Source organism: Hyla sarda, chromosome 4, assembly GCF_029499605.1.
Source record: "Hyla sarda isolate aHylSar1 chromosome 4, aHylSar1.hap1, whole genome shotgun sequence".
Lineage (NCBI taxonomy): Eukaryota > Metazoa > Chordata > Amphibia > Anura > Hylidae > Hyla > Hyla sarda.
Window position 1 is genome coordinate 269,332,213 of NC_079192.1, and position 23,315 is coordinate 269,355,527.

Consider the following 23,315-nt stretch of genomic DNA (forward strand, 5'->3'; position numbering starts at 1 on the left):
GTGTATTTTTGGGAAGTGTTTCCTCATAACAGAGCATACCTACTTTTTAATAAATATGGCTTTTTCTCAAAACTATTTCTCAGCTTGCTTTCCTGGATTGAACAGCAGTATTCTTGATCACAGGGCAAGATATCACAGAAGTTAATTTCCTGTCCTCCCGCTGGTGAATGTTGGGTAGTTGTAGACATAGATAGAGTTGCAGCTGTTAAATAAAGACATGTATGGTATGTGATTATCGACAAATATTTGTTTAACTACATGAGGCTATGGGCACAGCAAAAAATAATATTGACCTGACGTAGGTGAAAAAGAGCCTAATTTTGACCTTCATAGTGATGTGCCAGCATACATTTTACTTTTTTTTTTTCTTACTGTACCGGAACTGTATTATTTTATATCAGAGAATTAGAATCTAAAATTCAAATGGAAGTGGTTGGTATTCACAGAAACGTACCCATGGTAGTGTAAACTGGCATTAATGAGGTTGCGATGTCTGTAAAATTATTCCTGTAATTGACAAGAAAGTAGAGAAACATAATTACTTTATTAATACAGTTTACACAGAAAGAACAAAATATACATTAAACAATTACTCTTTTTCTAATTTCTAAGTATTTTATTTTGAAAGAATGAACATAAAAGTATAGGTTTCTGCAGGAAATTCTGAATATGAATATAAAAGGGTGGCCATACCATATGTGCAACCTGTACAGTTAAACCTGAAGCCACTAGGTGGGGGACCCACAGCACATTAGAAACAGCTTCCTAGCGTCTATTAGATTGTATGTAGGTGACTGAGCTAAATCATTTCATGCCTACAATTGCTGGCCGATTGTTAAACAGACATAAGGAGGGGAGTCTAAATGATGCTCTTATTCTGTTGTCTATGTCCCCTGTGACTATAGCTGTAATGTCTGCATCCCCTAATAGGTCATATGGACATCTTATTTTTACAATGGACACAACATGTCAAATGTTTATGGCAGAATACTTACTGTAATGGTGGTTGTTCTCGATCAATGGCTTCCTCTTGGACATAGAGGATATACAACGTGGAAATGGTCAAAGCACTAAAAGACATGGACACACAATTTATGCTCACTGCCCCAGTTAAAGCATTTGTATACTTATATGCATGAGCCAAAGATAAGGTACCTGGATATCAACAAATTTGATATTGAATTTTCCCAATGCTGGCCAACAAACTTTACTTCTTCTATTAAAATCAGCAAAGATTGCTTTTTAAGCAAGTTTACCAATTTCAAAATACAATACTACTGTGTAAAGGGCTGTAAATATTTGTTGCAAGTATATTTAAGGATCTTTCACAAGCAGTTTTGCACTTTTCGTGTTTTAGTATATTTGTCAACAGATCTCTTTCTGTTTTGTTTGCTTTATATACATAACTGTATACCCGTTATAAAAAACAAAACAAAAAAACAATATTGCTGTATCAGACCACAACCTACCTCCCACACACAGCTAGATCCCCTAATTTGAACTACAAAGCCACAACTGCCACCTATGACAATACAATGAGCCACATGTAACCTATTGCACTCCCATGGACCACAGTAACCCTCTAGCAGCCAAAACTGGAAACTCCAGCCACAAGGAAACCTCAGAGGCCCCATTTAGCTGAATTAGAACCAGCCATCAACATAGAATCAAATTCACGTCCGATTTCAAAACAAATCACCCAAAACAAATTTCAGGTGGTTTGTGGATGAGATGCATCTGTCATAAATGTCTGTTATGGTAAAACCCCTTTGTGATGTATGACCTTATTGATAAAGTATTGTGCATTTCTTATTTTCTATTTTCTTTTTTTTACCAAAGTGCCATAACAGAAATCAAAGCGATTACAGTGGTTTGAAAAATCCTTTTGGGACATTGTTGTTTCTTGGTTGGGACCTGCAAATGAAAGAGAGAAAACATTTTTTATTAGTGTAAAGTGACACTGCACTTTTTGTTTATGGTTTCTACATTCAGAAGGTCAGATTCCTGTTTTTGAGGGACATAAGACATCAGGATACTTAGATATTTCTGTTGACATTTACAGCGCCACAATGGTAGAATTCAGCAGTTGACACTTTTTTTTATTAGCAACTATCATAACAATAAATACCATGGATGATTTCTCTGCCTGGTGAGCTTATTATGCAAAAAATCAGGACAAGGGGAAGACTGCACCACCTTTTTAAAGTGTTCTTAGAGATCTATTAGACAGCATGAGCCATGCTGTAAATTTGGCTCCAATCTTACAACACCTATTATAACAATTGAGCGTGATGTGGTGATGGCTGAACCAATGATTGCTGGATCTTTTGTACAGCTCTTCCCTGCAATCAGCTGTTGGCCACACATCCCTATTACACAGGGAGATGTGCGGCGACGACAGATGATATATAAGCAGGTGAAAAACACCCAACCAGCCATTGATCACTAATCACTGGCAATATTACACATGGCGATATCAGCCTGTTCAGGCCCTATATAATGGGGCCCTAAATTAAAGAGTACCTCTCATGATCTTAATAATTTTATAATCCTCGAAGTTCACTGCCCCTATCATGATAAAGCACCCCCTGCCTTTATTTTTTAGTTTTCTGCCTTGATATTGCTCTGTATTTTCTGCTCAGTCTCAGTCAGATTCACAGACTGGGAAGGGGCGTTCCCCAGCAGGCGTGACATCAACTGAAGACATACAGGGGAGAACTCCCCCCCCCTACTTTGCTACACACAGCCCAGAGCAGTTCAGTGTGTGAGATGAGATATGATTAGCTAAGGCTGCACAGTCCCCCCCTCAGCACTCCAGACTGCATTTCCTGATATTGGACTTCTGCCAGGCCAGCAGGAGTGTAAAGTCTGTGCAAGAGATGGGGGGAAATGTGCTCTTGACATGTAGGGAGACATCTAGTGGCAGCTTTTTTAAACACAAATAAAACTTCATTTTATACAAAGTACATTAGAAATATTATTTATTGTAAGCGGCAAGGAGGTAGTAGATCCGTTGAGCCTGTGTGGATGATGGCTTGGGCCGTGTCAGGGAGCAGAGTCTAAGATGCCGCTGGTTTTCACCAGGGCCCGCCACAAAGCGGGATGGACTTGCTGCGGCAGACGGCACCCAGGTCGCTACCCCTGACACGACTCGTCCACACAGGCTGCAGAGGAGAGGACGTGGCATAGGAGGAATATGACAACTCGTGGTCAGGATAGCAGAAGGTCAGGGCAGGCGGCACGGTAGTAAGAACAGGGACGTAGCAAGGGGTCAGAAGTCAGGCTGCACAGGAGCAAGGTCAGGTCATCGAGCAGGTAGGTCAGGAACACGGTAAGGCAAGACAAGACACAATGAACGCTTTCACTAGGGCACTGGGCACACAAAGATCCGGCAAGGAGTTGTGGGAGGAGCCCATACTATAGACAAGGGACAGGTGCAAACAATAATCAAGGGCACACTGGCCTTTTAAATCTCAGAGCTCCGGCACACATGACGAGAGAGTACTGAGGACACAGCAGAAGAAGAAGGTGAGTGACGGCCCGAAGATCACCATGCAAGTGCGTCCAGCAATGCAAATCCTATACCCGCCGGAGTACAGATGGAGAGAGCGCTCATGGCCAGTGTGACCGGACAGAGTGCTCACCGTAACATTTATTTACCATAAGGAGTGCAATAGCAAAAATTTGTTTTAATGAAAGTGCCCGTTAAAGAGTCTAAATCACCAATCTGCATCTAGAGGCATCTAAGGACGTCCTGTAAGTATGGTACTGGTATTATACCAGCATAATGATTTGGTTGTAAAAAAAAGTTTCATTCTGTTTCACTAGGGTTCATTAAAGAGAACCTGTCACTAACTAACCTCATACACATTCACTCATATAAACTTCCCTATCTACTTCTAACACCCCTCCTGCTTTCCAAAAAAAATATTTCTTTTAAAACCATTTCCCCTTGTACCTCATTGCCTTCTCACTGTTGTGTGAGCTTCGTGCAGAAGGATTGGGCGTTCCCAAAAGGCGCTTCCTCATCTGAAGCCCTGCCGGGGATCACTTCTGCCCTCTTATCCAAGTATACAATGAAAACCTTGATCAGAGAAAAGAGTGGTGCTGCTTTTTTTTTTGCAATGAAGATTTGCCGGCCGGCTCAGCTTCATAGGAAGCTGGGACATGAGGCAGGGGCCATGCAGATCAGGCACGCCGCGCTGTGCACTCGCTCATAGGGTTACACTCTGCTCTCCGGCCGCAAGCACTGGCCGTGAGCGCAGAGTCCCTGTGTCCCCGTCTGACGGCGGGGCTGGGATTCGCATCACGGGATGCGCCCACATGTGAATCCAAGCCTGTCACTCACCATGCTCCGATGCTGCCTCCTCCTCTGTGTCTCAGCTCCGGCACGCGCGTCCCCGTCTCCTAGGCCACGCACGCGCCAGAGCTCTGAAACGTAAAGGGCCAGTACACCCATAATTACTGTCACACCTGTCACTACATTATAAAGTTCCTGCTCCTCTCCCACTTCCCTGCCGGATCTTCAGTGCCCCTAGCCTGAGATTAAGCGTACCATATTACCTGTTTGCCTTATCCGTGTATCCAGACCTTCCCGCTACATTATTTGACTTCACACCTTTGCCACCTGCCTTGACCTACTGCTACGTCTGACTACGCTACTGCCTTATCCTTCAGTACCTCGCCTTGCCCAGCTACCTGTATGGTCTGGCCGTGTCGGGGGTAGTGACCTGGGTGTCACCTGAAGACCAGTGGCACCTTAGACTCCGCTAAATGATACGGTCCGAGTCATAAGCCACACAGGTTAGAGGAACCACATCGAGCTCCGTAACACACAGCCGATGCCCAGCCTGCATTTTCAGACTTTGGGCTCCTGCCAGGAGACCAAATTCTGTGGGTGTGAGGAGACCAAATGCAGCCAGAACAGGAAGGGAGACCCCTAATGGCTGGATTTACAAGGCCAAAGAAAACATATAAATCTTTATTTTTTAACAGGATTTGCATTAGGAAGTTTATTTACCGTATTTATCGGGGTATACCACGCACCGGCCTATAACACGCACCCTCATTTTACCAAGGATATTTGGGTAAAAAAAAGTTTTTTACCCAAATATCCATGATAAAATGAGGGTGCGTGTGTGCCCGTGTATACCCGGATATACCCCCAGGAAAGGCAGGGGGAGAAAGGCCGTCGCTGCCCGCTTCTCTCCCCCTGCCTTTCCTGGGGTCTAGAGCGCTGCTGTCGGCCCTTTTCACCCACTGGTTATCGGCGCCGCTGCCCGTTCTGTCCCCCTGACTATCGGTGCCGGCGCCGATAGCCAGGGGGAGAGAAGCGGCGCCGACACGGCGCGGCGCTCTGACGTCATGCGCCGCGCCGTTCAGCGCATAGCAACGACGCCGGGGACGCACGACGGAGGCCTGGAGCAGCGCGGACCCGACTCAGGTAATTATGCCACCGGCGATGGGGGGAGGCAACGGGGCAGCGGCCCCTTCTCTCCCCCTGGCTGTCGGCACCGCTTCTCTCTCCCTGGCTATCGGCGCCGGCACCGATAGTCAGGGGGACAGAACGGGCAGCGGCGCCGATAACCAGGGGGTGAGAAGGGCCGACAGCAGTGCTCTAGACCCCAGGAAAGGCAAGGGGAGAGAAGTGGGCAGCGACGGCCTCTCTCCCCCTGCCTTTCCTGGGGGTGTATCGCCGTATAACACGCACAAAGACTTTAGGCTAAAAATTTTGCGTGTTACATGCCGATAAATACGGTACTTAATGTGAGGAGTAAAATATTAAAAAAATGGTTTTAATAACAGTGCCCATTTAATATAGCTTACATTGTTTATGCCTGTGAGGGGGGAGGGGGGGCTTGCTCTACACCTCAGGTCTAAACTAGGACCTCTGCACTAATTCAGATCACAGCCAGTCCGCTGCTTTGCTATTCTGGTGTGCCATGCTGTTACCTTGTCAATACTTTCCCATACTCCCCTCTTTCTCTGGTCTATGTGTCTAATAAGTGTATGTATTTGCGTTCTTATTTTTGGCTCTATGTATTGATTGTGCATGTGCCCCTTTGTAGTAAGAGCTTACAGATATGTAGCAAGTGTGCATATGTATGTGCGCCTGTATTCTTTGAATGTGCATATGTGTGTGTTTGTTTTTACTTGTAAAATATATGCACAAGAGAATGCCTGTATGTAGTAAGCTTGGGATCTGGGCATATACATGTAGGATTATATGGGGCCACTTTGGGAGCATGCCTTGAGGTTTGCAACACCCAGATGGTTGTAAGGGCTTTCAACAAAACATCCATCAGACCAGCAAACTAACTAAATACATACCCAGACAATACCTCATATAGTGCAATGGTCTGTCTATCCCTCTCATATGTCTGGCAGCCAGGCCTCGCTCACAGGCAGTACAATCGTTCTTATCATCCTACTCTATCCCGTCAGTTATCCATCGGGAAAATATATGTCATACCGACAACAGTATTCACCCAGTCATCCTGTTGTAATGTGGCTTAATTCACACCTGACCAAGTTGTTGGTGGTGCAGGGGCTACCGTACCATCTTGTTGACTACATGGCTTTTAGGCAACTAATGGGGCGTGTCCAGTCCAGGTGGGACATACCTAGTTGCAATACCTAGTAACACCTCCACAGTTGCGACATGCCAGGTCAAGTTCTGACACCAGCCTCTTATCCCCATCCTCCTCCTCATCCAGGTCTTCCTACATGGACATCATGCAGTCCTCCACAGAGCAGAGCGTAGCTTAACCTTCTATTCCTCCCTTCGGTGCAAAGTCCAGCGGTGCCAACCTGTGTTACATGTGCTAAGGTGCCAACCTGTGTTACCTAATGCAGCAGATAGACAGTTTTTGGAGCCAGGGTGATTTTCAGCTCAGGCATGGGCAGACACCTCCCGCATGCTCAGGCTTTGACAAGAGACAAGATTTGTCAGCAAGTACAACAGTGGAATTGGTGATGTTATGCTGCTGATATTCCTTAGGGAGCAAATTGGCTGGCAGCAGAATGGATGTTTTTCTTAAGAAGGAGTTGGATGAGGTGGATGAGAAAGCTGGAAGTTTATAGGGCTAGTGCAGTGTTTTTAAACAAGTTGTTAGTTATCATGGGTTACTGCATGTAGCTGTAACTTTGACATTAACCTAGTTTTAAAATCACTTTAAAACTACTTGTGTACATTTATAGGTGACCTAGCAGTGTTTTACAGGGCTTTAGAGCTCTCAGAGAAAGATATAAACATGTACTGAGAGTCATTGCATTGCCAGTTTGCTTAGAACCTATTGGGGGCAAACCAAACTTTTTTTTTGAAAAGTTCGGTGAGCCTGGGGAACCAAACTTTTCAAAAGTTCACTCAATTCTACTTAAAACCAGGCACATCATGCTTTGTGGACAGGGCAATGCACTTGGTTCTGGCAGTGGCTTCTGTAAGAGTGTGTGTGCATTCATCAGCTCTTATGTAACCTCTGGCTTCTTGTATACTGTATCTAGAACAATGCTAGCTTTGGCATGCATAATGTGCAGTGCTGTCTGTAGAGGCCTAGTAAAATAGCCCTTAGATAGCCGCATATTTCTTTTTTTGAAACCATCTGATGATAGTGTCACACAGAACAATAGTGTGAGATATAGTAGTTTAGTAGTGCCAATTTCTATAAGAGTTAGTCTGTGTATAAGCATTTTTACACAGACTAGCCCTATAAAATATTTAGTGTGCTTAGCTTTATGTAATGTAAAATGTTAGAAAATGAACATATTCATTTTAGACAGTCGATGTGTAGTACATGAACTAAGTCTCTCTCTCTCTCTCTCTATATATATATATATATATATATATTTTTTTTTTTTTTTTTTTACTGTAATTTTTATTAAAGATTTTACATGTGAATAAATCCAGACAGGAATATAACACAAAAAGAACATTACAGAGGCCAAGGCCCCAAATCATTCCACAAGATATGAAGCAGAAACTGGCGGGCAGGCAATCAGATCAAGGCCGTAGGCAGCAATAAAACAAACGCCCAGCAATCAACAACTAGAAAGTAGTCAGGGTAATCGAGCAATCCACCGCCAGGTGACATAACTGAAAAGGCTCGGCAAGCCAAAAACAAGGGCGTGGGTGGAGTGGAGTTAATAGACAGACAACACAAAAGACAGACACAACCGACCACAAAAGGGAGGAGGGAATGGAGGAAAAGGAAGGGAGGGAAAGAAGGAACAAGAAGGGAGAGAGTGGAAAAAGTCAAGGCGGCTATCTATCGGAGAAGCGATCCCAGGGCTCCCAGACCAATAGGAATGAAGGGATGGTGTTATTCAAGGAGGCCGTAAGGAACTCCAACGACCGAATCTCACGGATCCGAGTGAGTAAGTCAGACTCTGAGGGAGGAAGAGGTTTCTTCCAACACCTAGCAATAAGGGTTTTAGCAGCCAACACCATATGCATAAATAGCTTAAAAGGTTTCTTAGCCAGGACAGGGTAAGAAAGCTGAAGTATATAGACCAGCGGGTCTAAAGGAACCAACACTCCCAAAGCCTCACGAACCAGTCTTTGTACCATTGTCCAGTATGACCCTATGAGAGGACACCACCAGAATATATGCTCTACCATACCCAGCCCCACCCCACAACGCCAGCACTGAGGAGGGATAGCAGGGTTCAATCTATTCAACAACTTCAGAGTGTGATACCAACCCATAAGCAGCTTGTACTGGGTTTCTTTATAGGCAGTACAAATATAGGCCTTAGAAGCCCTTTCCCAGATAACCTTCCATTGAGGGAGGGAGATAGTAGTATCGAGAGCGGTCTCCCAGCGCCTCATATAATTATGCGACACCGGAACACCCTCGGGAGGTTGGAGGAGGAGAGAGTAAATGTCAGAGAGGAGGCCCCTCGTCCGAGGCCCACTCCTGCAAAGTCTTTCAAATCCAGTCGGCAAAGATACTGACGTGGAGCCCATCACAGTCGACATAAAATGCCTCAATTGCAGGTAATAGAAGGGTTCAGATGAAGGGAGATCCCAGCGAGACATCAACTGCTCAAACGGCAAGAGAGATCGTGTAAGAAGATCCACAACATCAGCCCAACAAAAAAGCCCCTGAGACCCCCATTCCCGTACCATCACAGATGTCAGACCAGAAGGAAAGTCAGGGTGGTAGAGAAAGGATATAAGAGGGGAAGGAAAAGAGGACAAACGAAACTTCAGAGAGCAGTAGCCCCAGAAATATTTTGTGAAAGCCATGGGGCCTAGGAAAGGAGGTAGAATGACCGACTATGCCGGAGGGGACCACAGAAGAGAATTAGGGTGATAAGATGCTAGCCATAGTCATTCAATTTGCATCCAGCGGCTGTAAGCGTGATAGGAGGACCAAGCCACAAGATGCCGCAGATGGGCAGCCCAATAGTATTTAACTACATCCGGGATAGCTAAACCTCCCAGCTCCCGACTAGCCATCATAACTGACATCGGGAGCCGATGCCTCTTCCTGTCCCATATGAAACGAAAAATAGCCGACTGAAAGGCGCGTAGGGCAGATAGCGGAACCCGCACCGGCAATGTCTCAAAAAAATAGAGTAATTTCAGGAGGATAGTCATTTTCACCGCCGCAATACGGCCAAAAAAAAGAAATAAATTGCGAGCGCCACTTATCTAACAGGGCCCCGTACGTCCCGGAAGAGAGGGAGATAGTTAGTTGAATAAAGAGAGGAGTAGTGAGAAGTAATATGAACCCCCAAATATCTAATAGCAGAGGAAGACCCCCGAAAAGAGTAGTTAGAACGTAGCTGGTTAGAAAGAGATAAGGGAAGATTTAACAGAAGGGCTTCTGACTTAGAGAGATTAACTTTATACCCTGAAACCTCCCCATAAGCGTGAAGAGTTTTGTACACATTAGGAAGGGAAATTAGAGGACGTGTGAGGGTAAGAAGAACATAATCAGCAAGCAGGCATATCTTAAAGTCCTTATCATGTAAAGAAACACCAGTAATGTCCAGGTCCCTCCTGATCATAGCCGCCAGGGGCTCAATACACAATGCAAAAACCAGTGGACAGTGGACATCCCTGACGGGTTCCATTAGACAGAGGAAAAACAGGAGAAGGAGCATGAGGAAGCTTAAGAGAGGCAGTGGGGAAGGAGTATAGACCCATCAAAGCAGTTAAAAAATGACCCGTGATCCCAAATTTCTGAAGGGTAGCAAAAAGGAAAGGCCATCCCATTCTATCAAAAGCCTTCTCGGCATCCAAACTAAGAAGTAGCGCTTGCTCAGACCTTCGATTGACTAAGTCAACGAGATCTATTACCCTCCTGGTGTTGTCCCCTCCCTAACGGCATGGGATGAACCCAACTTGATCCTTGTGTATGAGGGATGGGAGAAAAGAGCAAAGTCTGGTCGCCAACACCTTGGAAAATAATTTCAAGTCGGAGTTGAGAAGGGCAATAGGACGGTAACTAGAACAATCGTGAGGGTCTTTACCCGGCTTGGGTATCAGAGTGACAAGAGAGTGCAAAAAGGACTGGGGGATCGGCTCACCCTCCATAAAGGAGTTGAAGAATGGAACAAGCTTAGGGACCAGGGTGGAGGAGAAGGTTTTATAATAAAGGTATGTGAAGCCACCTGGGCCGGGGGAACGACCCGCAGGTAGAGACTTAAGCACCTCAAGGAGTTCCTCCTCCTCCCCTGTTATAGGTGCATTCAAGACACCCCGATCGGCCTCTGTCAGTGAAGGCAGGCCACAACGGGAGAGATAAGATTCAAGGGCAGTAGCCCCTTCCACCGGATCAGACGGTAATTGTGAGGGTAGAGAGTAAAGTTTCGTATAATAGTCCACAAAAAGGCGAGAAAAAGTAGCGGGATGGTAATGGAGAACCCCAGAAGAATCCTTTAAAGCAGAAGGGGATTGAGCAACCGCTCGGTCCTGCAGGCACCTGGCTAGCATAGTATGAGCTTTATTGCCCTTCTCATAAAAACGTTGTTTAGCAAATAGCAACTGACGTTCAACTTTATGAAGAGCCAGATCACCCAGCTGGGCCCCTGCGGCCACCAAGCTCCGTAGAGTCGTCAAAGAAGGTGCAGACAGCAAGAGGGCCTCCAGGCGAGCGATCTCCGCATGGAGTTCCTTGGAGCGAGTCACAGCATCACGTTTTACTAAGTCTATATTTTATAATAATGGATTTATATAAAGAACAACTTCTATAGAAAATGGTATCATGTAGCAGTTTTTATAGGGGCTGGTCTGTGCAGAAATACACTTATTGTCCATCGTCCATCTGTGTACCCTGTGTAATGATAACGACATGTTACTGCAGCCTCAGCTTCTTTTAACTTTAAAGAAAAACTGTCAGATATTTTCTCTCGCACTATCCACAGGTATTGGGGAATAGTGTGGGAGACGCTGATTCCAACGAGCCCTACCTTACCCGGACCCGCCCGGCCCTTTCACCCGCAATTGTAGTTTTATTCTATGTGTAAATCTTGCTGTAACTGGCACGGGCGGGGCTTCTGCATCTAACTGGCACTGACATCAGCGCCGCTTATGAATATTCATCCCCCTCCCTCCAGTTCTCCCTCTCTTCGCCTCGCCTAACTGGAGGGAGGGGGGATGAATATTCATAAGCGGCGCTGACGTCAGTGCCAGTTAGATGCAGAAGCCCCGCCTGTGCCAGTTACAGCAAGATTTCCACATAGAATAAAACTACAATTGCGGACGAACGGCCGGATCTGGGTAAGGTAGGGCTCATTGGAATCAGCGTCTCCTGCACTATCCACCAGTACCTGTGGATAGTGCAGGAGAAAATATCTGACAGTTTTCCTTTAATAGGAGCTGAATATGCAGTAATGCCGTGCCTCCACTACAAAGAGCACATAGAAAACTGCTTGCAGGTTCCATTTTCTGTGTGTTTTCCAGGCTTTAAGCAGATGATCGGCAAGAGTGTTGGGTGCCGTCCCCCTGTCGATCTGCTATTGATGGCCTACCCTGTGGATAGACCGTCAATAGCATTTCCCTGTTAAACCTAATAAAAAAATTTTTAAAAAAAGAGTTGCATTGTTACCAATATTTTAAAATACAAAATCGGGATAGATAAGCAACACCCCTGAGACCAACCAAGATTATCCCCTGAAATGCCCTAAATCACATACTTTCATCTGAAGTTTACATAAACCCTGCCTCTTGTCCAGCAATATCAGGATTTCAGACTTGTACCAATTCTTGCTGCCTTAGGCAGCATGAGCTTTAAAGGGGTTATCCAGGAATAGAAAAACAGAGCTATTTTATTTATTTTTTCAAAAACAGCTCCATGTCTGTCTCCAGGTTGTGTGTGGTATTACAACTTGGCTCCATTCAATTCAATGGAACTGAGCTGCAGAACCACACCCAACCTGGAGACAGATGGGGAGCTGTTTTTGAATGAAATTATCTTTGTTTTTATATTTCTGGATAACCCCTTTATATATGGCCCTGATGGTGACCAAAGTGTATTATATTATGTGTGTATTATATTATTCAGCATTTTTAACAATTGCTACCTAGCCAGGGTGTAATAAGTAGATATTTTTAATTTACCTTAAGGTATTCCTCTTTTCTTCCACTAATGTTTTTTGGTTTTATTGGAGCTGCTTTATTTTGCAGTGGCACATGATTGATCTTATTGTATCTGTAACAAAATGCAATATTTAGTGATCTCGGATTTGAAAGTGTCACTTGAACAAACTTTTGACATGTTGTCCAGACATGTAAAATGTTTAGATCGCACCAGGTCTCACTCCTGAGACCTGCTGCAGTCGCTAGTTATAACTGTTAACTGCTCAGCGGCCCTCTTCCTCAGCCGGCCACCCTGTCTGACCTTTTCCCTCCATAGACTTTTGAAGTACGAGGGTAGGGTTTGAGTGACAGCCAGGGTGTGAGGTGTGCACCACCATACACTTCACCTGGCTGTGCCTTGCGATGGCAGCAGGTCTCAGGAGTGAGACCTGGTTCGTTCTAAACTTTTCACATGTCTGGTTAACATATCAAAAGTTTATTTAAATGACAGTGGTGCATTAACAGAATACTCACAATCTTATTTTGTCACATTCACGTATTCCCTATAGAAGATATGACATTCCTATATTTCAGCTATTGCTGCATTATTGTATTTAATCATTTCAAGGAATTATAACCCACGAATAATCCATGCTTCCATGTTTAAGTGTGGCACATCAGTGAATGTTCTCTAACCTTGAATGAGACCTTTCACTGTTGTTTTGCTTTAAGCTGCTTATTCGTTTTAATTTGGCAAGCTTTTGGTTCCACAGTTCAAGCTCCTCGATCCTCATTTCAAGGTTATTTGTCAGTTTACAGAGCTGCTTCACAGCGCCCACATTTTCCATAAAGATCTGGTCCTAAGACAATAAATAAGAAGAGAAAAGTAAATGATATACACTTTTTTATTATTGTTTTGTATTGCACAGGGAGGTGGTCTGCAGATCTGTTCTTCAATTACACTAACATTTTATATGCAAAGTACACAGTAGCTCTTCACCAGAAGGAAAATAACTTATTCTCTACTGCCACCTATGGGAGTTAGCATGCCTTTACCCTGCTCTGTATTTAGGAAGGGCAAAAACACTGATACATCTTTCTACAGGTGGGTAACTTTCCCTTCTGGGTGAGATTTTGGCATGGTTATAATCCCCAGTCATGTTGGGATGATTACTCCCATAGGTGGCAGCAGAAAGCAAGATCTTTTTCTTATAGAGAAAAGTTACTTTACATTTTTTCCCCATGGGACACATGATGGTTCTGCCTATTTGTCCAGTAAGATTTCACATTTGCGGGCATGCTTGGCACAGTCTTCCTGACTAATTCCGTCATTATTCGGAGTAGATACATGCTTATGACATAACCTTTTTTGCTGCTGCCATGTTTGTTCCATCATGCTTCTATTGTTTTGGTGAGTGTTCTCTACACGTTTTTGTGCCATTATGTTTACACATGTGACACAGATTGATTAAAAATATGTAACTATCTATTTATATTATGTATCTTTGATCCTGCATTTGCACAATAATATTATTATGCACTAGCACTTTGCTTGTAATTGTATGATTTGCACTAAAGCACTTTTCTGTAAATGTATGAGATCACATATTTTTACACTGTTATTCTTGAACTATAGTATATGAAAGATTCATTAGCCCTGATGGGTATATTATAAACCCCTAACCTATTATGTATCATTATGCTTGAGAAATGTCTATAGAGACTATAGCATTGCAGCTAGGGTAGGGATTAAGAGAGGACCACAATTTTTTTACTCAAGTGCTGCAACATTTTTGTTTATGTATAGTTTTGTGCTAGAATTACCTTATCTACCATAAGAAAGTTTTCTATTGTCTCTCCATTTTTGCATGTAACATTGCCTGCTTCTTTAACCGCATGCGGTAAAACATTTTTCACCTCCTGAGCAATTATACCTGTAAGAAAGACAAGAACTTTATCTTTGGTCCCTTATGTTATGCATCTTCACTGGCATTTTGTTAGTCAGTATCCTAGGATCCACCTTGGATTGTCAAATATAACGGGCTATTGTACTAATTATACAGCCCAGAAAATACATTGCAGGAAATTAACCAAGACTGGAGTATCCATACGCCAGACTTAAGTAAAGTGTTGCACCCCCAACCCATGCCGGATTTAATGAGAGACACACATCACTCAATAGAGGCTGCCCCCAATGCATCCTCAAAAAATCTACGCTAGCTCCGAATGCCAAGCAGCTATGAAAAAACAGCTATGCTCCATCCATCTTATGTGTTTTCATCCCTAAACATGGGCTTTTTATCATAGTAAGGGAGATGGTATGTCTCCCAATGTTTAAATACTACAATAATATTGGAGAGATAAAAACATAGGTGGAGTAGTGTGCTGATACTAATACACTAACCGTGTGTGGTTGTGCAATAGATAGGCACAACTTAAACTAAAGGGGTACTCCGGGGAACTAAACCCATAGCCCATCCTTTCCATCTGATCAACCAATTTAATTGTCTAATTATCATTAATTAACTATATAGAACAGTTTCTCATGCATGAAGTAAGGGAATGACATCATCCAGCCATCAACTCTGTCCAAATGCCTTTCTGAAAGCAGCTCCCACCATCCTGAGAGACACAGACCATGTGCTTTCTGCCCTGCACTGATGAGTCATGCTCTCTTTAGTGCTGAGAACTGGGAGGTGTGTGCAGCCTCAGCCAATCAGATACTGAACCTCTCTCTGCTGCTCAGAGCAGGAGCGTGGAAGGAGCTGTAGGGCAATGAAGAGCTGCAATGATTGCTGGGAGATGTCGGCAAGGGGAGGGAAGGATGGCAAAAAATATATTTATATATTTACTTTCCTGGGCTACCCCTTTAAGCATATCCACTGTATACAGTCACCACTGTTACTTTATGGGGTCATTTATGGAAAATAACCAACAGGATGCAACTTAGTAGAAAAACCACTCACCAGGACTAAGTTAGAGAAAAGATTACACCAAATACCCTGGACAAAAAAAGGATTCCAGTGAAACTCCAAAAGAATTTGCTTGACAGGTCACCTAGCAACTTTTGATTAATTAAACCTATATAGAAGCAACACGTTTTGGCTCAGTTATGCATTAGATCCGTCATCAGGCATAAATAACATTTACACATAGTTTGGGGGTGATCTTTGCTCTACCCTGGTCCTGGTGAGGAATGTTTCTACAAATTTTAGTAGGCAGTAGTCAAGAAAGTTTCAAGGCATTCCCAGGGCAGAACTTATATATGTAAATACGGTATGTAAGCTTATGCATTACCATCACCTTTTATAATCCACAAGTAGATGCTTATTCCTATCTAAAATTTGTTTTCTCTGCCTTGCTGCCTATGCTTCTGTCTTCTCTATGATCCCCTGATGCCAAACCTAGACCCCTGGTCAGTCCTTTTGCTGGTTCTGTACTAGTCTTAGTGAAAGACTGATCAATAACCATAATTAGCTATTCAAATAAAAAATAAAATAAAAAAACTGTCCTAAAATTTTGATTACAGTCTTTTTTCTCTGTATCTTCTATGTCTAGTCTCTAACTTTCAATGTGAGTCACAGAAAACTGCATGTAAAAGTATCTCTGAAACACTACATTTCATTGATAAAAGATGTATAGCTACGGATTACAATTATTGTTCATCTAATGTTATATTACCTTCTCAGAATGATATAATTTCAGACTTTTCAACATTCATATGGTTTTAGTTTTACTCTAAAACCAAAGCCATATAAATTCTGAAAAAAATAAATGCTAAATGTTGCAAATGAAATATATAACCTGTTTCGTGAAGAGAATCAATGCCCATGATGGTTGCAAATTCAGGCTTATAATCATACTCTACCAGCCTCATCTTAGCTATTCTTCTGAGCTGCTCCAACGAATCAACCTGAAAAAAAAGTAATGTTCATGTTTCAATTTATACTTAGTAACTGTGCTAGGACTTGGCTTTACATATCATGAATCACACAGCCTAGTTATTTGCATTATGGGAAATTTACTGTAAGCACAGTGCAGTTGCTTGATGCAGTAAAGTGTTGTATCATAAGAGATTAGAATGCCCTGGAAGGGATAGAATAGTACTGGAGGTGCACATGACAGGGGGATTATGCAGCAGGGATAGGGTTAAAGGGAGTTTGAGCGGGAAGCTGTTAGAGGAAAGGGGGGAGTTAGGAGGGGGGTATAAGGAAGGAATAAGGAAGTTAGGGTCAGTCGGGACGCAGGAAGGAAAGTGTACGGTCGACGGTGCTCCCTACCTTTCCAGTGATGGAGGAGATTCTGCGGAGGGTGAGGGAAGAGGCGCTGCTCCGTGGGCCCCAGTGGTTTGCGGAGCAGTTCCCAGCTTACACTGCTCCGATGGCGCTGTCGGTGGCGCTGTCGGTCCCGGTCTAGCGGCCGGCGCTCTCGTCCGCCTGCGCGCTTGTCCCCTGACGCCTCTCCTTCTGCACGGCACCGGCGGGTGAGCCCTTCAGCTGCTGCCGCTGGCGGCCTGGGGGTGCGCCTGCCATGCTTGCCGGTGCGGCAGGTCAGAACGCGGGGCGTGCAGGCGGTGCGCCCCGTGCACGTCGGAGGGAGCGTGGATCGGCGGCCTGCTCCCTGGAGGTTCCGGTGGTGAGGGAGCAGGCCAGAGGAAGGAGGACGGCGCGTGCCCTGTCTGACCCCGCCCCTGAGTCGGGGGGGGGGGGGCGGGCCCCTGCTGGCCTGGTGGTGACCCAGGCCGAAGTTCATCGTGCACCTGAGGCCCCCTCCTTGGGGGGAGGTCGGCGGGCTCCTGGAGTACTCCCGGCTGCTGCTGCTGCAGGGGGGGCTGCGGTGTGTGGAGGTGAGGAGATAAGCCCCGCCCCTAGTGATGCCAGCGACAACGACCTGCTGCTGGCAGAGGATCCTGTTCTTCCCCTGGACCCGCTGGCCAATCCCCTGCTCCCCTTCGGGGTTGTAGCGGGCGCGGGTGGTAGCGGGTTCTGGAGGTCCCCGGTTGATGACGCTGCTGCTAGTGGAGCTCCGTCCGGTGATGCTGCTGTCTGTGCGGGCAGGGTTCCCCTGGCTCCTCCTCCTGTCGTCAAAGTGAGACAAGTCCAAGAGGTCTGAAGTCGTCCCGCAGCTGGAGTTACGGCCGCTGGTTCGGTGCCGGTGAGGTCTGGTGAGTACACCACTGTCTCCACTTCTGCGGGTTTGGGGGTGGGGGCGGGAGGGTTGGGGGTATTGCAGTTTTTTGTTGATGGGTTGCAAGCTTTGCTGCGGGGTAGCGGGTTGTCTGCGGGTGGGCCGCCATTACCTGTGTGGGGCGCAGCGGATGGGTTTGGGGGGCAGGTGGCTCCGGGGGTAGCGCTCCTGTTGGCGGTGCAGGGGTTACGCAGGTGGGGACTCCCCCGGTGGTGGCGGCTTCTGGGACCGGTGGGGGGGTTAGGTTGGCGGATGCTGCTCGGGGGGAAGTTTATGTGTGTTTTGAGGGCCCCTTCAGCGCGCACCTCAGGGCCGAGGTGGGGGAAAAAATTTGGAAGCGGGAGTACGTGGATATTTTTTCGCTACTCCCACTTGATAAATTTAACTTGGATAATGTTCGTCCGGATGAGTCGAAGTGGATGGAGAAGGTGGAGGAGGAGGAGCGCCGGTGGTATCGGCTGATACCATGGACATTCTCGAATTGGCTTCAGGCTTACGCTATTTTGGCCAGTGTGGTGGGGGAAAAGTCGCCTGAGCATTGCTCCGTCTCTTTTGTTATATGGATGCGGTGGGAGAGGCGTACAGGGTGTACGGGGGTTCGGCGCGGCTTTGGTACGACGAACAATTTCGGCAGCGTATGGCGATGCGTCCGGATCTGAGGTGGGACCATAAAGATATACGGCTGTGGATGCGGCTCATCGCGGCTCCGCGCGGTCGGGGTGGCTTGCCGTCCTTTCGGGACGGCGCCGGAGGGGCTGGGTCCGGGACCGGGCGGTCGGCAGGGTCAGGTAAAGGGGTGTGTTGGCAATTCAATGAAGGGAATTGCAAGTTCAGCACTGAAAGCCGATTTAAACATGAATGTTCTGGCTGCGGGGTGGGAGGACACGGGCTGTTGCGCTGTTTCCGGCGGGGAAAAGGTAAGCAGGGAGAGGTTGACGCGAAGAGGGGCGACCCTGGTGCAGGTGGGAAGGATGGTACCTTTCCTCGCCAGGTACCAAAATAGGGCTGCAGCGGAATTTTTGCGGTCTGGGTTTACGGACGGATTTCGTATCCCCTTTGAGGGGGTGGTGTCGGGGACTGGGGCGCTGAGTTAGTTGAGGAAAAGTTGTTAAAAGAGGTGTCTTTGGGTCGGATGGCTGGAGTTGCCTCCGTTAATGGGCTTGCGGGTCTCCCCGTTGGGTTTGGTCCCTAAGAAAGAGCCCAACAAGTTTTGCTTTATTCACCACCTCTCCCATCCGCTTGGGGGGTTGGTGAATGACGGCATTGACCCGGCGCTTTGTGCAGTGTCTTACACCTCTTTTGATGCGGCGTTGGTGTGGGTCCGGAAGTACGGCAAAGGGGCTTTGTTGGCTAAGACTGATATTTAGGCTGCTTTTCGGCTTTTGCCGGTGCACCCGGTCTTTTGTGTTGTTGGGGTGCTGTTTGGGGGATCGGTTTTTTGTGTATACCTATGGGCTGCTCCGTTTCCTGTGCGTTTTTGAGCAGTTTAGCTCCTTTTTGGAGTGGGTAGTGCGGAGTGAGTCGGGTTTGGAGTCAGTTTTACACTACCTGGACGACTTCCTTTTTAGGGCCCGGCGGGGTCTAGGGTGTGTGCGATTTTACTACGGGAAATGGAGAGAGTGTCGGGTTGGTTTGGCGTCCCGTTGGTGCCTGAAAAGACGGAAGGCCCATCCACATCTGTGAAATTTTTGGGCATAGTGATCAACACTGTGGCCATGGAGTGTCGGCTGCCCGAGGATAAGCTGGGCGAGCTGAGGGAGGCGGTGGAGAGGGCGTGTCAGGTTCGCAAATTGCAACTGCGGGAGGTCCAATCTTTGTTGGGCCGTCTCAATTTTGCGTGCCGGATCATGCCTATGGGGAGAGTTTTTTGCAGGCGTCTCGCTGTGGCTACGGCGGGTGTTTCTCGGCCTAACCACTTTGTGCGACTGTCGGCTGGGTTGCGTGCGGACCTGGGGGTGTGGCAGGATTTTTTGAGTCGGTATAATGGCCGTTCAGTGGTGATGGGGAGGCCGGTGTCTAGTGTGGATTTGGACTTGTATACCGATGCGGCTGGGGGCTGCGGGTTTGTGGCCTACCTTCAGGGTCAGTGATGCGTAGGGCAATGGCCGGGTGAGTGGCAGGAGGCGGGGTTGACAAAAAATCTTGCGTTCCTGGAGCTGTTCCCGATTGTGGTGGCGGTGTTTGTGTGGGGTGAGATGTTTCGCAATCGGAAGGTGTGCTTCCATTGTGATAACATGGGGGTGGTCTTGGCCATCAACAACCAGACGGTGAGTTCTCTGCCCGTGATTACGTTGCTGCGGCATTTGGTGTTGAGAGTGTTAGAACTTAATTCCCAGGTGGTGGCGTTGCATGTATCGGGGGTGCACAATTCGGTGGCTGACGCTCTCTCTCGCCTACAGTGGGACCGTTTACGGGAATTGGCGCCTGAGGCCGAGGTGACCGGCCTTCCGTGTCCGGAATGGCTGTGGCGACTGGTTTAGAGGTGCCGCTTGCTTTGGTCGGCCAATCAGTATGCCAGGCTTCTTGGGCTTCTTATTGGCGCTGGTGGTCAGACTAGGAGAAGCTGGTGGGGCAGTTGTCCTTTGCAGGCGCCCCCTGCGGAGTGGGAGGCGGCCTTGTTGTTTTATGTTGGTAGAGCGTTTTGCGAGGGGGTGTCTCCGGCGGGAATCGGTCGACGGATGTCGGCCTTGGCGTTTTGGTTTAAAGTTCGGGGTTTGCCGGACGTATCTAAGTCGTTTTTGGTGCGTCAGGCGTTGCGGGGGTATCGAAAGGGGGCGGTGTCCAGGGACCTGAGGCGCCCGGTGACTTTTCCGCTTATGTGTCAGTTAGGGGTGGCGTTAGGGGGGGATATGTTTTTCGGATTATGAGTGTCGTTTGTTTCGGCTGGCATTTGCGTTGGCGTTTTTTGGGGCGTTTCGTATTTCGGAACTGGTGGCTCCTAGACAGCGGCGTGTTGGGGGTTTACTTTTTTCAGATGTTAGTCTGGCTGACGGGGTGTTGCGGTGTTTGCTGCGCCGTTCCAAGACGGATCAGGTGGGTCGTGGGGTGACTGTGCGTTTGGCGGCTTTGCGGGGCTTGGATATGTGTCCGGTTTTTTGTTATGCAGCGTTTTTGGTAGTTCAGGTGGGGGTTGTGGGTCCTCTTTTGGCACATGCGGACGGGGGGGTTTCTTGTCGCGTTTTCAATTTGTTGGGGTTTTTCGGAAATGTTTGGCGGTGGTGGGTTGCGTCGCACGGGAGTATAGCGCTCATTCGTTCTGCATCGGGGCGGCCACCGAGGCGTCTCGGTGGGGCTTGGGGCCCGAGGTCATTCGGCGAATCGGGAGGTGGGAGTCGGAGAGGTTTCAACTGTATGTCCGTCCTCATTTGGTGTGATTGCTGTGTGTTGTGGGAGTGCGGTTGGTATTTCGTTCTAGTTTTCTTTTGTCTTTCAGGTGGCGGCCCGGGACTTATTTGGATTGTCGGCCACTCCTATGTAGTGAGGGGTGGGGTGAGGGTCGGTGTTCGACCAGCGGGCCAGCAAATTGGGTTTGGCGAGTTCGGCAGGACAGGTTCACTGGTTGGGGAAGGGCGGAATGAGGTGGGTTGAGTTGTTGGCCAGGGTACAGTTCTTTGTCCACTTAGACAGAGCCCCTGATGTCCTTGTCATACCCCTGGGAGGTAATGATTTGGGTGTGCGGAGATCTCGGGATCTGATCAGGGACATCAAACTAGACTTGCTCAGGTTGTGGTCGTCTTTTCCTGGACTGATAATTGTGTGGTCCGAGATGGTGGCTAGGCACAAGTGGAGACAGGCTCGTTCGGTTGTGGCCTTAAATAGGGCTCGGATAAAGGTTAACAAAGTTGTTAGTAAATTCGTGGTCCGGAATGGGGGACTAGTGGTACGCCATCGAGAATTGGAGGGGGGCCCTTCGGAGTTCATGGCGGAGGATGGCGTCCATCTCAATATTTTGGGTATGGACCTGTGGATTTTGGAGATTCGGGAGGTGGTGGAAAGAGCCCTTAGTTTGTGGAGGAACGGGGACAAGTGAGGTGTCACTTGTCGCCGTTGTGGCAGTGGCAGGAGAGAGACCTGGAGGTACATGTGGATGGCATGGAGGTGATGGGATACAGTGTGGAGGTGGGCTGGGAGCGGTTCCCAGTCCGATGGAGAAATTCTTCAAGGGGACATGGGTCCCAGGATGGCCCCATTCTAGTTTGGGCTCGCTAACAGTACCTTCAGGTCCTCCTCCTCCTGTATTAGGGACATGTTAACTTATGTTAAATTATGTTAAAGGATGTTTATACAATGTTTATGTATACTATGGTTGCCTTACAACGTTTTAATTGTGTTATTTAATAAAGGGGCTGCTGTGGCCTTGTTACCACCAACATTGTGTCTGTCGTGTTTAAGGTAAGGGGTTTTTATGGGGACAATTGGGTTGGTTGGGAGGTAGGCTATAGCAGCTATAATATCCCCTAGTCAAGCTAAGGTGTAGGGTGTATATCTGTTGCCAAAAAGTTTACCAATTCCAAAGACACTATTCTAGATTAGGATCTGTCTGAGACAAAATTGTGTCTAATTTTTTGTCTCAGACACATGGCAACCAATCACAGCAATTTGAAAAGTGAGCTGCGATTGGTTTGCGTCTGTTGCCAGGATAGGAGATAACTAGCTGATCGCGGGGTTCTGACCACTGAAGCACCTGCGATCTCCCCAGTTAAAAAAGAGCTTGCACACCACCACTTCATTGTTGCTCTATGGGAGCCATAAAAAAAGCCAAATACAGTGTTCGGTTGTTTCTGGCTGCTCCCATACAGAATGAATACAGAATAGAGCAGCGGCACACAAGCACGACCTGCAGCTCTATTCTAACAGGAGACTGGAGTCTCTGTTCTCAAAATCGCTGGGGCCCCAGTGGTTCAACCTCCATGATCAGCTAGGTATCCCCTATGCTGTGGATAGGAAATAACGTTTCAAGATAGCACAGCCCCTTTAACCTCTTAAGGACATAGGACGTTCTCTAACGTCCCCACTACTTGGGCTTTAATGCCCAAGGACGTTAGAGAACGTCCTGTTGTATTTCCGGTCTCTGCCGCTCGCTGGGCAGAGATCGGAACTGGATGCCTGCTGAAATCCTTCAGCAGGCATCCAGGGCAAACGCCGAGGGGGGCCATGTAGGCTGTCTTGCGATCTGCGGCGATACCGGGCTGATCGGGTGTCTTGGACCCGACCACCCGGTAATTTCGCATGATCCCGGCTGTCACAGACAGCCAGGACCATGCTGAAGTATCGGAGCGAGGTGGCAAGCCTGCCACCTCCTCCGATCCCCTGCGATCCGTCGGTTAGTTAACCGACCAATCGCAGGAGGGGGGGCGGTTACTTCCTCCCGCCCTGCCCGGCCCCTTGAAGTCCGGAGAGGACGGGAGGAAGACCGGAGGACGCGGCGGGGGACGGGGGAGTGCTGGGGACCGGCCCTGGTACTTACCTCGTCCCTGAAGACCCGGATCCCGGCAAGGAAGATGGCGGCGGCGGCGACAGGTGAGTAGATCTTCAGCCGCGGTCGGACCCTTTACAGCAATGCACGTCGCCGTAAAGCGACATGCATTGCTGTAATGGGACC

The 23,315-nt window shown here is 47.3% G+C and overlaps 1 protein-coding gene across 5 annotated transcripts in view; it reads right to left on the reverse strand.

Annotated features, from left to right (window-relative positions):
* MYRFL (myelin regulatory factor like) overlaps nt 1-23,315 on the reverse strand; it is a 129,227-nt gene that overhangs the window by 46,547 nt on the left and 59,365 nt on the right. For all 5 annotated transcript variants that reach the window (XM_056574139.1, XM_056574136.1, XM_056574135.1 and 2 more), the window contains 8 exons: nt 16,331-16,439; nt 14,351-14,460; nt 13,223-13,386; nt 12,569-12,659; nt 1,835-1,914; nt 996-1,070; nt 455-507; nt 44-202 (listed from right to left, as the gene is read on the reverse strand). In XM_056574139.1, the coding sequence (XP_056430114.1) occupies nt 44-202; nt 455-507; nt 996-1,070; nt 1,835-1,914; nt 12,569-12,659; nt 13,223-13,386; nt 14,351-14,460; nt 16,331-16,439 (841 nt within the window). The remainder of the gene's footprint in view (nt 1-43; nt 203-454; nt 508-995; nt 1,071-1,834; nt 1,915-12,568; nt 12,660-13,222; nt 13,387-14,350; nt 14,461-16,330; nt 16,440-23,315) is intronic.